The 16960-nt window shown below is 39.1% G+C and overlaps 1 protein-coding gene across 5 annotated transcripts in view; it reads left to right on the top strand.

Moving 5' to 3' along the window:
* The window catches only part of lrriq1 (leucine rich repeats and IQ motif containing 1), a 47746-nt gene that overhangs the window by 18063 nt on the left and 12723 nt on the right, over positions 1–16960 (top strand). For all 5 annotated transcript variants that reach the window (XM_087130756.1, XM_087130753.1, XM_087130755.1 and 2 more), the window contains 12 exons: positions 181–342; positions 2018–2839; positions 3097–3229; positions 6985–7137; positions 10212–10362; positions 11462–11655; positions 11860–11987; positions 12530–12603; positions 13196–13289; positions 14262–14423; positions 15166–15783; positions 16200–16299. In XM_087130756.1, coding sequence (XP_086986882.1) covers positions 181–342; positions 2018–2839; positions 3097–3229; positions 6985–7137; positions 10212–10362; positions 11462–11655; positions 11860–11987; positions 12530–12603; positions 13196–13289; positions 14262–14423; positions 15166–15783; positions 16200–16299 — 2791 coding nt within the window. The remainder of the gene's footprint in view (positions 1–180; positions 343–2017; positions 2840–3096; positions 3230–6984; positions 7138–10211; positions 10363–11461; positions 11656–11859; positions 11988–12529; positions 12604–13195; positions 13290–14261; positions 14424–15165; positions 15784–16199; positions 16300–16960) is intronic.

The following is a 16960-nucleotide window of genomic DNA, read 5'->3' as shown; positions in this document are numbered from 1 at the left end:
CTTGGTTTTTATTCTTAAACAATGTAAAATAAATGGCAACATAAATTGTACACCCTGTTGTCATTAAGCCAACTCATTTTATAAGGCTTTAGAATAAAATCTACTTTGATTTGGTCAGAACAGAAATCTCCTGTTTATTTTGATGGCAAATAGTTCTCACGCTGTATATTTTTTTCACAGAGTTAGAAGGAAGTACCTTCCTCGATTAAAACGGTTGAGAGAAGAAAGACAACAACGACAGCTTCAGAATAGACAGATGGAGATTGTTGCCTTGAGAAGAGCTGAAGAGCAAAGGAGGAAGCGAGAGAGAGAAGAAAAGAAAAAAAAGGAAGAAGAGGAGAGGTTTGTGTTGATGGTATTGATGGTGTTGATGGTGTTGATGGTGTTGATGGTGTTGATGGTGTTGTTGGTGTTGATGGTGTTGATGGTATTGATGGTATTGATGGTGTTGATGGTGTTGATGGTATTGATGGTGTTGATGGTATTGATGGTGTTGATGGTGTTGATGGTGTTGATTCCAACAGTCGGAATGCATAACATTGGCCAAATATTTCTGGTGCTGGATTCAAACTTAAGTGTCTGAGTACATTACTATCTAAGCACACAAGGGCTTACTACACTTTACAAGTATGTTTGCTGGAAGTGAGCTTAGTACAAGCCTGCCATAATGAACATTACAGGGTTCATGGAAAATGTTTGTTATAGCAGTCATTTCTTACAGTGATGTCCAGTTGCTGATGCACACGTTTCTGGCTGAAACCTATTCAAATGTCTCCTGGCCTGCCTCATGAATGTTTCTGTCTGAGGATTTGAGCCGACATTTCCATTACAAAAGAAAATCAAAAATCAAAAAAATTAAAAATGAATAAATTCTTGCTTTTTCTTCAGTGTGTGTTCATTTCCAAGTTTGGCAGTTCCATGACTTGCCTTTGGGTCAAATGAATACTTGGATGAGTCTGAGTCAGTGCTTAACCACTTTGTGCCAGGCCCATTTATCCATGTTGATTCTGCTGGGCCGGGTAATTTTGCTTTGTTTTTTGTTTTCAAAATTCTTTAAAACTTCATAACTTCATTTACTGGATGTTTACACCCACCTGGTGGCTACTCTAATCTGACAGATGACATCTATTGATGCCCGAGTATTTCAGCCAGGTCTGCTACCTGCCTTGTAAAAAGCACTCCACCACTACAGCAATGAGCCACACAGCACCGCTGCAAGCGGCTGCATGCTAATCTGGCCCCTGTTGAAATGAGGTCAGCAGCACACAGAGCCACGTTCGTTAACAAAAGAAAGTTATATAACACTGCACAATCTGGCTCTTTTTACAAGGCTGCAGGCCTGCCTGAAATACTCAGGCGTCAATAGATTTTATCTGTCAGGCTAAAGTTGACAACAGACAGTCCTTCACACATTTGTAAGTGTCCAGTAAATAAAGATAGGAATTTTCAAAGAATTTTGAAAACTGAAAAAAATGATGAATATCCCAGCCCAGCATCGTCAACATTGATAACTGCCCTGGCAGGAAGGGGTTAATTAATACTGTAGGGTGTTTTACTAGTAACCTACATGTACAGTACATCCTTGCAAAACTCAATGCTACATGTACATCGCAAACTGTGCACATAAACAGGTGGACTCTGTTTATTTGTGGTGTGCCTAATCCCACATATCAAAGCCAATACAAGAGTGCAGTACTCATCCTGACAGATTCCAACAACCGTGGTGTTGGAATTTGGCTGGTTTTGGATTGTTAAGGTTAAACTGCATATTTTTTATTACTCATAGTTCAGCTTTGTACTAAACTTGTATCAGTATTAGTGTAGGCCATATTGTTTGTCCATTGCAGGAGCAGGCTACAGTCAACTAACCATAAAAATTTACAGGGAAAAACTTATTACAGGGAAATACACAGTTACACCAAAAGGTTCATTACACATATCCTTCTTGTTAGTGTAAGTGTGTAAGTTAGTTTTTTCATATGTTCTTTGAGTTTGTTTACTTCTGTTGTGTCAAAAGGAGGAGAAAAGAGGAAATACGTAGAAGAGAATTAGAAGAAAGACAGAAGCAAGAGAGACTGGAAAAGGAAAGGATAGACCAAGAACGGAAAAGAATAGAGATGTTGGAAAAACAGAAAAGAGAGGAAGAAAAACACCAGCATGAAGAACAGTTGAAGAAAGAAAGAGAATTAGAAGAAAGAACACTGGAAATTTTGTCCAAAATTAAAAATGAGACAAACTCAACTTCTAAAGTTACTGATGAAAAACTGACAGATAATGAGAGAGTGGATCATGTAGATGTGCATGATGGGCCAACATGTGAATCTGTGGAAGTATTTTTAACCAAAACACAGGAAAGTCAGACACTAAAGCACAAGTACACTGATACTGACTTAATTGAAGGACAACCTGCAAATACTTCTATACAAACATCCAACCAAATCATGCCAGACAAGACCTTGGATACATCCTTGCCAGCCAATCCAGGTATGGATGTTCAGCTGCAAAATCATAACAGTACCTCTTCTCAGGAAGCAGATAGAGGGAGTCCTAAGTTAATATCAGGTGACTCAGTGAGAGAATGTATCACCAAGAAAGAGGCTGCAGCTACAATCTTGAAAGGTTCAACTCTACAGGTCCTTTCAGAAACTATTGATGTGTATCCAGATAGGAAAGGAGCTGTGTTAGACAGTGATGCTCAGTGTAATGCTGGGCAAGCAATTCTAGAGAAGGTGAAATCAGTAGAGGACCTCCATCACCAAAAAAGCAACACAAACCTAGCCCTAGGTGCCAACCTGGAGGCAAGACGGCTCCTATGGATACAGGGTTGTGTCTCTCTCAGGTAAGATAGAAGGAATTGTACATTAAAGATAAGTCAAACAGGCCACCAACAAAGCATCATTATACCGATGTGCATTTCAAATCAACCTGAAGATACTTCAACAGAATCATCCAAACTGAGATGACCAAAAGAGGCATCAAAATTCTGCTAGAGATGCAATGTTACATAAATGAGTATATTTACATATGAACTTCAGTTGCCTTGTAAGATTTCATCCAGTCCGAAATAACATACATGTACCTCATTGATTGGAGCAGATGTCATATTAAAGATGTGGAGTGTAAGGAGACAAGGCGACCATTAAGGAGAGTCCATGGTGCCAATAAACTTCCTGCTCTGAAAGCATCTCAGTTGCTCGCTGCTTCACAGCCAGGAAGTCAACTCTCGCAGGTAAACAACATCTCTGATTACTGCAGTTACATTGTAGGTGTATTGATATCTAAGGCTAAGCACATGATGCAGTCTTTCAACAGCAGTAGTTATGTAGATCAACTGCTGGCATAATACAAATCCTGTGATGAATCTAATTGTGATCAGATTGCTGTGATCAAAGTTACTGATGGTGAATTGGAATTCATGGATGACATTCCCACTTAATGCTTTTTTTTTAATGGGGGATTTACTTATAAGAGTTCACATGAATGGAGGAATGTGTGACTGGAAACCAGAACCAGAACTGAAAATGTACTGCATGCTTTAATTAATCTGAAAGCATGATAATTGAACCGTAGAAACAAGTCAGATTCCTACAAGAGTTCAACATACTCATAAAAAGTCAGAAAACCAAAATGTTCAATGGCTATTTGCTGAAAAAATAAAACTAGACAGGTGTGATATTGCATATATTTATACCTATTGGTTAGAAAGTTATTACCACCTGTAGAAATATAAAATGTTTAGACTGTTGACATAAATTGCTATTCATTGATGTTCAGGGTACCTGGGCAATTTCATGCTAAAGGAATGGCATTTAGACACACTTCAAACTTTGAAATGATAGTGTATAAATACTCCTTGGTAAATAACATGTTGACTGCCATGAATAATTTCACATGGCTTTCCATTTGCATACGGGAATACTTCATGGATACTTGTAGTTTTTCAGGGTCAATATATTTTGATGCACTCATTTCTAATTCCTCTGTAAGAAAACTGTAACTCGTGGCTGAATGGCATGGAGTTACCTTGTACCGCGTCACGACGAGATAACTGGTAGGTTGGCAATGGCATGGAGTTACCTTGTACTGCGTCACTATGAGATAACTGGTAGGTTGGCAATGGCATGGAGTTACCTTGTACTGCGTCACTATGAGATAACTGGTAGGTTGGCAATGGTATGGAGTTATCTTGTACCGCGTCACGACGAGATAACTGGTAGGTTGGCAATGGCATGGAGTTACCTTGTACTGCGTCACTATGAGATAACTGGTAGGTTGGCAATACCATGGAGTTACCTTGTACCGCGTCACTATGAGATAACTGGTAGGTTGGCAATGGCATGGAGTTACCTTGTACCGCGTCACGACGAGATAACTGGTAGGTTGGCAATGGCATGGAGTTACCTTGTACCGCGTCACTATGAGATAACTGGTAGGTTGGCAATGGCACAGAGTTACCTTGTACTGCGTAACTATGAGATAACCGGTTGGTTGGCAATAGCATGGAGTTATCTTGTACCGTGTAACGACGAGATAACTGGTAGGTTTGCAATGGTATGGAGTTGTCCCGTACCACGTCACTATGAGATAACTGGTGGGTTGGCAATGGCATGGAGTTACCTTGTACCGCGTCACAACGAGATAACTGGTAGGTTGGCAATGGTATGGAGTTATCTTGTACCGCGTCACGACGAGATCACTGATAGGTTGGCAATGGTATGGAGTTATCTTGTACCGCGTCACTATGAGATAACTGGTAGGTTGGCAATGGTATGGAGTTATCTTGTACCGCGTCACGACAAGATAACTGGTAGGTTGGCAATGGTATGGAGTTATCTTGTACCGCGTCACTATGAGGTAACTGGTAGGTTGGCAATGGTATGGAGTTATCTTGTACCGCGTCACTATGAGATAATTGGTAGGTTGGCAACGGCATGGAGTTATCTTGTACCGTGTAACGACGAGATAATTGGTAGGTTGGCAATGGGATGATGAACTTGTTTGATTTTCTGCACCATTTACGCAACATACTCTATATTGTATTTTGTGAAAGTTTAGACTTGCTGGCATTGTATTATATGTTATGTGTACTAAGCCATTCCTGCCACATTATTACTAAATGAAGTGACTAAGTGCTGACCATAAGGAACATTGTGTGATCCAATGAAGTGTACTAAATCAACTGTACTATCAGAAAATCAGATTGAACTATCAGAAAATCAGATTGAACTATCAGATAATCAGATTGAACTATCAGAACAGTCAGAAATCAGAACTACATGTATAAAGAAATCAGGACAACTTGCTCTTAGCAGTTTTGAGAGCCCTTGGGTTTTGTGTACTGACAAATATGTCCATGAAAAAAAACACCATGTTACGGACTATTTTTCTTAACAGTGGGAGGAAAATGAAAAAAAAAGAACTTGTTCACTCTTATGATTTAGACATTATATATAAGATTCGTTGATTACTGTCAATTGATTGAACTGCTTCGGGATGGGAAGAATGGGTAATTTGTTCTCATTTTTCTCTGATTCATTTGGTACAGCAAAAAGAAGGAAAACAATAATTTGAACCTAAACATTTAATAGATGTGTGTCCTGGCCATTGCTGGCAGGCTATTTGTTGTGTTATCAGCAATGCCAGTGTGTGCAGTTGATGGTACAAAACCTTTCATTTTCTATGGGTATACTCAAAGTGGCAGAATCCGGTACACCTGTTAGCACATGTGTAACACGTAGTCGGCAGTCAACGTTAAGTTCCACTTAATTTTTTTTTCAAAACTATATTTGTTTTGCTAACTAGGAATGTTCAAGAGGTTAGCAATAGTAAGATACTGAAATAGATGTTACTTTTTGATGTGATATATTTTGTCAACAGTCTGAGTTCTTTGATCAACAATTTTTAAATAAAATCAGGTTTTGTTTCCGTGTGATACCTTTCAGAAAACAAATGTAGTAATTAAATTGCAACCCTTGAAAGTGATTAAGTATTGGTAATAGAAAGACGAAAGGGTATACCCTTTGACACTTGTACAAATTGAGAGCTTTCTTGAAAATTATAGAAAGTCTATATTAAATATTTCATAGCTCAAGATACATGTACTCCAGCCTTTCTTACTTTCTTGAAATTTTGATTCCTACTTTAAATGTCAAGAGGTCAGTTAGAAGAGTGTTTTTGCGTGCTTCTGCATGTTGCAAAGTCACAAGTACAAAATCTTGTCATTTTGTAAATCACTTGATGCGGGATGGTGTGTCAACACACATACTTTTCGCTATTTATTCCACAGAAGATGTGTAAACTCGCTTAAGAATTCTTTTTTCATTTCTGTTGTCAACGTATTAACACATCGTGCTTGGTTGGGTCAATGTGCAATTGCGAAGTTAAGAATTTGTGGGCAAAATACCCTGTCCTCAGCAGCTGTATTGGGTAAGAAAATCTGACATTAAACGGTTAAGGTAACGACATGACAAGTCTTTAGGTAGAGGATTTTCAGTTAGAAAAAGCATCTTATTGTAGCCCTACACAAAACTACTTTACATGTGAATGTTTGCAACATTCCTACTGCAACATTCACAAATGAGAAGAAATAAATGTATTTGTAAGTATTAGCAATTGATTGGCTGTTAGCACAAATTGTGTACAATCAAAAAGTTAGATTAAGTCCATTTTAAGGTTTTCTACTTGCGTATGACGAGAATGTGTAAAATGTTCCCAAATAATCAGGAAATTTTCAGTTTTGAGTTAATATTCAAATCTCAGCGAAAAAACCCAATTTTCATTTCATTCCTCCTTCCAGTGCACTGATAATATATTAAAGATATGAATTCATATCAGACACCAAAGTAAACTGCTACCATGAAGCACACATACATGTTAATAAAATGCAATGCAACCTGAGTTGTAGTCGTTGAAATTTATCAAACCAATTATGGTAAATTAAGGCAAACTATTTCATTTGTATGTTTTGTTTTTCAACAATGGTAGGTAACCACAGTCATGGTTGAGAATTCACCGCCTTTTTCACTGTCATCTCTGACAACTTGTCCTCGTCTTATATGTCTGCACATTGAGCACTGTGGAGTCGTGCTGCTTGAAGGTCTCGATCAATGTGCTGATATCTCATATATAGATCTTCAGGTAAGAATTTGAGGCATGTGCACTTTGTAAAGGACTGCTCCAAATTTTAGCATATGATTGGGTTATAAGAATAATTTTTGGATTAAATTTACTGAAGGTTAACCCCTTCGCGCCGGGAGGCGGCTAGACCCGCCATAAAAATTGAGATCCTCAGCCCGCTTTTCGGCTATTATTTTTGGCCCACGCTCGAGCGAACAAAGTGAAAGAAGGCAGATCATGCTGGCTCTTGTGTATATGGTAATTGTCTTTGTGTGTAGCCCAGAAATGAAAAGACGGAATTTGCATCATAATCACCAGTTTCACAATAGTCCCCACTTTGAAAAGAGGCAACTGGAATGTGGAAGCGTGAGTAGAGCCGCATGCCACTGAACAATCAGCCTTTTCACTGTTCTAATTCAAAGCATGCAGAGCACACAGGGCCACAAACCAAGCATTGCGGTTTGGCAGGTGGCCTTTGTGGCCAAGCGAGGCTGGAATTCTTGGAGTTGGCTTTCGGGAAGAAATTCCCGTCGTCAAGGGGTTAATTGCTTTGTTCATATTCTTTGTTCAAATACACATCAACACAAATTTGATTAATAAGGTTAAAGAGAAAGAGGATTGGAAGAACCTTTTTTTGAAGAATAATGTTATGAATATCATAACAATTAAACACATAAGGGAATAAAAATATGTTTTTATTTGAAGCTGATAATGTCCTGAAATTGGTGGTTTGCCATTATGAATGATTTTTTTCCTATCCATTATCACAAACCACTGTTAAATGACTTGTTTCTGCCACTATCACTTGTTATGCTTGGAAACACAAAGGCCAGTGCATCACGTACGGTAGCAAAGCAACATTGTGGAAAGAACAAACTCAGTGAAATCACCTCAAGTACCCCGCTACCAATGTATCGTAGGAGTTGAAATGCATGTATGTGTGCACGTATGTCATTGTTCAGGGCCACTGTTGTTGCTGGCTGGTGTTTTATCAACTTGTGTTACATTGTGATTTCTTGACCGGTAGGAATGGGTGAACTGTCTTTAAGTAGTTTGAATTGCAAATAATGTTAACCACTTCCAGCCGGGGGCTCCGGTACCGGAGGCATAGGCCTTATATTTGTGGCCGGGGTCTCCGAAATCGGAACTTTACTAAAAAAAAAAAATTGCTGGGCATTTCTTAAAAAGTTTGGTGCTGTCACTTAAAAAGTTTAGGCCATCATTGGAGGTAAATAAATTGGTCTTAGGCAATAATGGGTTGCTAGGGCCGGAGAATTGGGACTTTATTTTATAGCCGGGGTGACCAAACTTATAAAAGCCTGTAATAAAATTACAAGCTGCTGAGAGCTGCCAGGCACTGCCAATCAATCCCTGTATTCTTTCAGCGCAGAGCGCTGCAATTAGCAGAGGTAATCCATGTATTGTTTGTGCAGAACGCTATTGTTTGTGCTGCCGGGCGCTCGTAGCGGATTATCGCTGCACTGCACTGAAGACAAAGCGCGGGCTGTGCGGGCTCATTATGCACCTGCGCCCCATGAATGACCCGGCCCGGCGCTGCTGCCCCTTGCCACGTTGACAGACAGGGCTCGGCCCTCGCTGCTTGAGAATAAAATCGCCGTGCAGTGGCTACATGTGTTCATATTGGGTATCGTGTTATTCAGAGCACAGACAACAAGGCTGAAGTTATATCCGGAGAGTCCGGTTCTTCCAGTGAAAGTGAGTTTTATCTCAGTTCAGACAAAGGTTCTTCGTCTTCATCACCGCCGTCACCTGCTCAAGTACAGTCAAGTACAGAAATTGACAGTAATGTACCCTTGGTGGTATATGCCAAGCGCAAGAGACAGTCCCGTACACAGACGCCGCGTCGACCAGCAGCAGTGCCGCACCGTTCCGGTGGACAGATAAAGACCTTACACCCCTAAAGTAATGGTGGTGCCGTCGATCCCCACCTGCATCGCAGCTCGACCTGCAGTGAAGCCTTTGAGCTGTTTTTTGATGACGTTCTCTACAACAAGATAGTGCAAGAGACCAACCGGTATGCCCTGCAGAGGCCCGCTACGACATCGGAGCACATGCGATCATGGACTGATCTGAACACTAGAGAACTGAAGGCCTTTCTGGGCCTTTGCATAATGACGGGCATTGCGAAGCACCCCACCACCCACCCTGAAGATGAGCCTATTCCCGTCCGTCATGCCCCCAGATCGCTTCTTTGCCATCCTGCAGTCCTTGCACTTCAACGATAACACTGCCATGCTGGAGGACTGCGCTGACCGCCTCTTCAAAGTGCGCCCAGTCGTCGACCATCTTGCTCAGAAGTTTGCCACTGTCTACATTCCTCGACGGGACATTTGCGTTGACGACTCCCTGTTGAAGTTTTACGGGCGTCTTGGCTTCGCTACCTACAACCCCATGCTCTGCATAGCAACACGGCAGTATAGCAACACCCTGGGCCAAGGCCCGGAACAAATGAGTCCTTATGTAACACTACACAGTGGGGGCTCTATACAGAGCGGGTGTGTGGCTGCAAAACGGAAGGGTCAATGGAAGTTGCTTGTGAGGGCTAGACTCGCCACGAGGCAGTCATTTTATGGGGTTTAGGCGTTCAGAAAAAAAGATATGAATGTTTGAAGATTTTTGAAAAACGAAAATATGAAAAAACGGCCCGGCAGCACATATAACGGTTTAAAAAAGCACCCGGTAGCAAGTGGTTATAATACTGTTCTAGTGTTGACTAGATTCTTTTGTTTGATCATTCTTCTGGAAAGGCAACATTAAGGAGTATAACTAGCATTTAAACAGGTGCATGTAATTAATCAGGACATGGAAAGTATCCTACATGAGGGGATTGTATTTAGAAGTGTTTAATAATTCAGTTACATAGCAAAACTGAGATTAATCCAGTACAGTGCAAGAAGAGTTAAACAATGGCTTAGCTTTCGCATAGCTCATGGTGGCTCCTTTTTGCAGCTTTGGAGTTCCTTGGGATTTGTGATGCATTGTAGTGGTTATGGCATATAAGATAAATGTGGATATATTATAAGTACGTTTGTATCAGTGTTGCTACTAGTGCACAAGGAATTTTTCATCCACAGCATAACAAAGTTGAAGCACTGCATTGTTGGGACAAGGCTCAGCTTACCCAACTGATGCTACAAGACAACAAACTAACCTCAACTTATGGACTAGAGGGATGCACTCAACTCAGATATGTTCAGCTATGCAAAAACAATATTACTCGAACAGGTGAGGAAAATACAATAAAGAGATATTGAAGGGGACATCTGAGACAGGGGAAGATGCAGTCTTGTTCACGATCATGTCGACTAGTAGCTTGTTTGGGACTTTGTGTTCTTATAAGTGACAATAGTACATGCGGGTGGATATTGGCCTGCAGTAGATTAGTGGAGGTTATGATTGATGGTAACTGTTAGTAGATTAAAGGGTTGGTGATTGATAACTCAGTAGGGCTGGTGATTGGTTGATTTGTTGTTGGCTATAGGATTATGGGGGCAGTTATACATCAACTACCAATGCCCATGCTTGCACTGCCAAAAATAATTTTCTTGTGAGAAAGCCATTCTTGAAAAAAGAAAATTAATCTTGTTTAAAGAAAATGTTTAAGAAAATAGATTTTTGGTAAGAAAATATTTCTTGAAATATTGAGCAGTTAATACTGTAAGAAAATTATTTCTTTTAAGAAAATTATCTGCTTAAAGAAAAGAGGTATTATAAAAAAAAGTAATTTTCTTACAGGAGGAATCGTATACTCGTATTAAATATTCAAAATTTCAAGGAATACTCTGTTGCTAAAACTATTTTCTTAAATGTTTTCTTAAAACAAGATTTAGTTCCTTTTTCTGAGAATCGCTTTCTTACATTAATAAGAAAAAAATCTTGCTTCAAGAAAATATTCAAAAAAAACATTAGCCGGAACAGAGGGTGCTGCTTGGCTCTCTTTTAAAAGTTGTTAAGCATGTTCCTTTGCCAAGTGCAAACATTTTCTCATTGTATTTCGTCATTTTTCTTCTGCCAGAGGTTTGTTCAAAAGTTATGTTCACTGCCATGATTGAATTTAGTTACCGTGGATTTAGGATGGCTATGTTTTTGAAGCTAATTGTTTCAGATGGTTTAGGATTGGAAAGATTAAAATTGTATAAGATTCAGATCTGCTGTTTCAAAATTTGCAAATGTGTTTATGTATGTTTAAAGCACATATATTAAACTCTATGGCCTTGATGAGAAGGGAGAAGTCATCTTTAAACGCTTCCTTTGTGGAGGCTGTAGTGACAAAACGAGTTGTGATTAATCCAGTATGTGTGTTCAAAATTTGTGATTTCTTCAGGGGGCTTGGAATCTCTGACCAATATTACTCATCTGGACATCAGTCATAATCAGCTAGTCGGCATCAGTGGTATTGGCCAGCTAGTTCATCTGCAAGATCTCAACCTGTCACATAATCATCTGTCATCTGTACAAGAACTTCACACTTGTTGCTTGTTACAAAGATTAAACATAGAAAGTAACAGCTTGGTTGAGGTAGGGCTGGTTAATTGTTATCAGTTCATTAACGTTTACATGTATATTCCAAGTCTTGTTCTAGGTGTGCAGATGTACGTGGAGACAACCATTTTGTGGCATTGAATGTCCAATGTTAATTGATAGCTTGAAGTCAAAATTGTTTTTACATCAAATATTTCACTGTTAGGAGCCATGACTAACAATTATTTCTCCTATCGTTAGATGCCTCCGGTGCAGGATCATGTGTTACTTAACAATCTGAGATTGAGTGACAACAGCATCAGCCATGTTACCCCATTGAGTCAGGCCTGGTTACCAATGCTGCAGCATCTCTCTTTGGCACAAAATGGGTAAATATACTGCCAGCAACCATCATAAACTTTTACAAATGTGGCTGACCATACAGAGTGAATGTTAAGTTGCAAGCATGTCAGTACTTCTGCATCACACCCCCTTACACAATCATGCACAGTGGAAGGCAGTTGGAACTGGCAAAGATTTCACCCATGTAATGTCCACTTTTATCAAGATGTCAAAGTGACTGATGCATCATAATGAAGTGTAAAAATGTAAAGAGAAACAAATGCCAAGACTCATTTTGTGGAGCCTTGTGGTAATTATTGTGAAGGAAGCAATTAATGGGTAAAAATCACCGGTTGACTTGTTCCTGTCATAACTGCAAGTCGCTTCTACCCAAGACCCTGCAAGTAGCAAAGCACTTGTCAGATTTATTCAAAGAATTCAACAAATCTATCTTTTTTTTAACATGCTTCTTGTCTATTTAATGCAGTTTGTTCAAATTCTTGAAAATTGTGGATTCATTTTATGGATTTGAGCTTTGCATAGATAATGAAATTTATTGCGTTGACAGTGTTTATTTTTTTTCTTTCAGCATATTTGATCTAGCAGACATAAAGTATTGTCTTATGTTAACAAGACTTGACATCAGTCACAACTGCATAACAGGTAAACTGACGGAAATTAATGTTTAGGATCAGGAATGTGCAGTTTCTGGATCATCATATGTAGTATGAAATCTACCGGGAAACTTTCTAGAATTGTAACATTTTCAAAGAGTTATACTGAATTAACATGATTCAGTCAGGCAGTATGATGCTCAACCCTGTTGTCAAAACATTCTGGTGTACAGGTACGCTTTGAAGATAATAATGCAATCCATTTTTTTCACTGGACTGGAAAACTTTCCATAGACTTATGTACTTATGATGCGAGCCGTATTTCTGAGAATGAAAGATTCTGTTCTCTTTGAGATGACATCATTTTTCATTAGTTTACCTGCTTATTCGTGTAAATTTCTAACAGCAACTGAGACCTGTTGCACGTCTTTGGTAATATTTACATGTAATTCATTTAATCATTGTACTAGTCCAAACACAGTCATAAATCAGAATCTGACAATCATGCCATTTTATGACATTGCCTAAAGAGGTTGTTCTGTACGTCCTTCCATTATGTTACTGTTAATTTCCTGAACATTTAATCATTTTTGTGTTCTGCCCTTTTGACTTACCCTCTTTATTGTTGGAATAACTTGCAGATATGAATGTGATTGTTGAGGCTTTGAGGGAATGTTATCAACTTCAAGACTTGTGTCTTGAGGGTAACCCTGTCACTCAGGAAGATCAATACAGGTAAGCTGTGGCATGTTGGTTTTGAACAAAACAAGAATGTGTGGAAACATCCTGTTGCACCATTTGTGGAGAGTTTATTTTATAGGAATCAGATTTGAACATATCAACTCTGTAGAAGTGACTGTGTCTTTCATGTACTGCATTGCATTGAAATTGGCCTATATATACATGTATGTGACCCGCTGCAAAAATGGGTATTAAGGGACGCTGTGTTATTTCACGCCAAGGGCTCTTTAATGTGGAGAGGGTGATTTTTTACTTCTTGGTTTATTGGCTTCTATTAGATCAGTACTTTCACAATTTATACAAGAAATTTAACTGTTGTAATGGGTTTTAAGAGACTTTCTTCTTGGCTGATTTCTTTTTCCACTTCCTGTGTTTAAAGGGCTTTATCTCTGAAAGCATTTCTGTATGTGTATGTTTTGATTATGCAAAAATCGATATATCTCCAGATTGCAAAATGCCACAAGGTTCAAACCTACACCAGATTAAAGCAAATATGTATGTAACTCATTTTGAAAAAATGTCCCATAATACCATTTTTGTGGAGCTGGTCACATATATATGATGCATGTGTGAGGGTTTCTATTCAAGGTTTCTATTCAAGGCATGTGTGCTCTTGAAATACAGCTTGCAACTTCTCAATCTCATGTCTGATAGGAGAATTCTCAGTAATAATAAACAAGCTGAGAGACTTTCAGCCAAGTACATGTAGGATGCTTCCCTTACCATCAGAGGGCAGGAGTTCACATTCAATTACAGGCCTTGCTTGCAATCTTGGAACAATGTAAGCATCAAATGCTTCTCTCAAAAGGTTAAGTGCATCACTTCAGCATAATGCAGCACACACCATTACATAGTTACTGAGGTACATGTATGTGGTGGTATTCATGTTAGTCACGTGAAGAAATTGCCCACTGTATCATAATTTCCTATCCTATGAAAGACTACAAACCTTTGTTTCTGTGACAGGTGCACTGTGTTGGGTACTTTGACGTGGTTGCATGTACTTGATCATGAAGCTGTCATGAAGCCTGTGTCTATACCCTCTGCAAGGACTCCATTGGAACGAATGTGTTTGTCACAGTTGCATGTCCAGGATAAACTACGAACAACATATCAACAGCATACTGCGTAAGTTATTGACCATCTTTGAAATGTTTCCACTGACATTGACCATTATTGAAATGTCAGTCCAACCTTAAACTGGGCTTTGGGGTTTCATCAACTAATGTCAGGTTTGTAGGTTTTAGGTTTGTTTCCCTTTTCTTGTTTGTTGAATTATCTCTATCATGTTGACTTCTTGCGCCCTTTTAAGGTAATCATCCGTGGTCATGACATTCTTTAAGTCTCATGGGAATTCCCGGGCTGGAGCTGCAATTTTGACAGTGCAGCCATTTTTTAGTTTCGTCCTGTTATTTCATAAGTGTAACGTAACAGTATGACAGTGACTTGATGGTAATATAAAATATTTTGAGCAAGATTTAACAAAGAAAACTCTGGAACAAGGATTATTTCCCATGCCTTTGAAAAACATGGACAACTACATGACAACTCTCTGAAAAACGTCAGTTGTTGAAATGAAAGACTATTGATAAACCTGTCAAAATAGGACATGTGAGTATCTGCATTAGTTGTGATTACCTTTAATTGAGCAATAACATTTTCTTACAAGGTGCTCTTGGCTCCAAATGTACATCTAACCAAGCCATGTCATGGAGATCGCATTTCTTTACATCTAACCACCTGTGATTTTGACAAACATTAAAATATGGTTTTATCTTGATGTAGGTTACTTTGATGACATTGCCAATAAAAAATACCAGTGCACAGACATGAAATCGATCAACTTTTGCCAGTTTTTTTACATCCGTAGGTCCATAATGGGAAAATCTGCTAGTAGCATCCTACAAGTGCACCAAGTACGAGATGCCTATATGAAGTGTAGTTTGGAGCAAGCAATTGCACATCGATGCATGCATGAGACTGCTGACTTGGCAGAGATTCAACATGCTTTACCATGTAGTCAAGAAGCCATCTTTTATGAGTATATATCAATGCAAACAAATACTGAGGAATACAGGACAGAATCTTCCAATGTAACACCATTAGATGGGTGCAACACCAAGGATTGCAATGCCCAAAGAGCACTTAGTGGCCATAGTCCTGTAGATGACACTGTTAACGTCCCACCAGGAAGGCAGGATAGTGCTAATAGTGCCAAGATTTGTGATCACAGTCCTACCGTTGATCACACAAAGACTATGGAATTCATTGCGGGTGTTTCATCATGTGACCAAATGCAACCTGCAGTCATGGATTGCATTCCTGCACCTGATGTCTTCCCAACTTCTTCCATTGTAACGCAGCATCCAAGCATATCAGATCCATCTCATCAGACCCATTTTGTAGGTCCTAGTCCAACATCTGCTGTAATCTGCCGGCCAGACATAGATGAAAACAGAGGTACTCAGTCACTGCTACAACAAAACAGGTGAGCTCTGTATAATAGTTTCTTGGAATGAAGATTGATTGGTGTGACCTTCGAGCCGTTGCTTTTACTTAAGCCAGATTTTCTGTCCTTTTATGTTTTTAAAGTTATATGACACAGATTTAAATCATGAGGTAACTTCCATTATATAAGGATATTTACCCTGCTACACAAGGATTCAAAATATTGACATTTTTGTGGTCAGTATAATGTATTGATTAACCTACTTCAAATGCAAGCATTTATTATTTTTGTCCCTTGGAAACTTAGTGAAATTCACTAAAAACTGACTGAATGAAATATAAATATATGGTGTGACTTCTTTAAACTGCATACTGCAGGACCTTATTTATGTCCTTCATTGCTGATTTGTTCTATGCAGAATCTATAAACCTTTTGATTTGTTTTATGTACATTAGTCATGCAGCAACAGTGATTCAGGCTCGGTGGAAGGGCTACTTGGTCAGACGAAACCTTGATGTCCATGCCAAACAGTACTTGGCAGCTCTACGCATACAGGTAATACAATGCCTACCAGTGTTGTAGTCGAGACCGGATAGTCCAAGACCGAGACTTGAAGTTGCGAGACCGAGACCAACCCCTTCAAAGTGGACGGAGACCGAGGATAATAAACAGCAATACAAGAAATAAACAAACGAGACACAAAATTACAACCGAACCAAGATATACATGTATAACAATTCATTAACAGGGTTGACAGCATGATCTGTGGGCTAACAAATGTTTGAACTATCAACTGTACCCAAAAATGCGAACGAAATGAACAGGTTTTATCTACAGTGCTGAAGAAAACACAGACATGACAGAGTAAAGTAAAGTAATTGATCCTATGCTATATATTGCCAGTCTCGACTCAAGACCAGCCACATTATCGAGATCATAAGGGAACGAGACCGAGAGCACAGCTCCCGAGACCAAGACCAAGACCAGCAAAAAGTGGTCCCAAGACTGGTCTCGAGACCTCTATCACTGATGCTTACTAATGACGTTTATCAGAGTTAGCAGTGTCATAAACATTGTTTAGAATTGATCATAATGTTACTCATGTATGTAGAATTTATCTTTATTTTACTTGCATACTTGTATATGGTAATAAACAACGGAATTACTTTCAGTGAGTATTGGTGAATTCTGGATGATGCTGTCTGTTTACAAAAGG

The sequence above is a fragment of the Acanthaster planci genome, linkage group LG20, assembly GCF_054643075.1.
Source record: "Acanthaster planci isolate LZ-2023a linkage group LG20, COTS_SCS, whole genome shotgun sequence".
NCBI lineage: Eukaryota > Metazoa > Echinodermata > Asteroidea > Valvatida > Acanthasteridae > Acanthaster > Acanthaster planci.
This window is presented reverse-complemented; position numbering and strand designations above follow the sequence as displayed.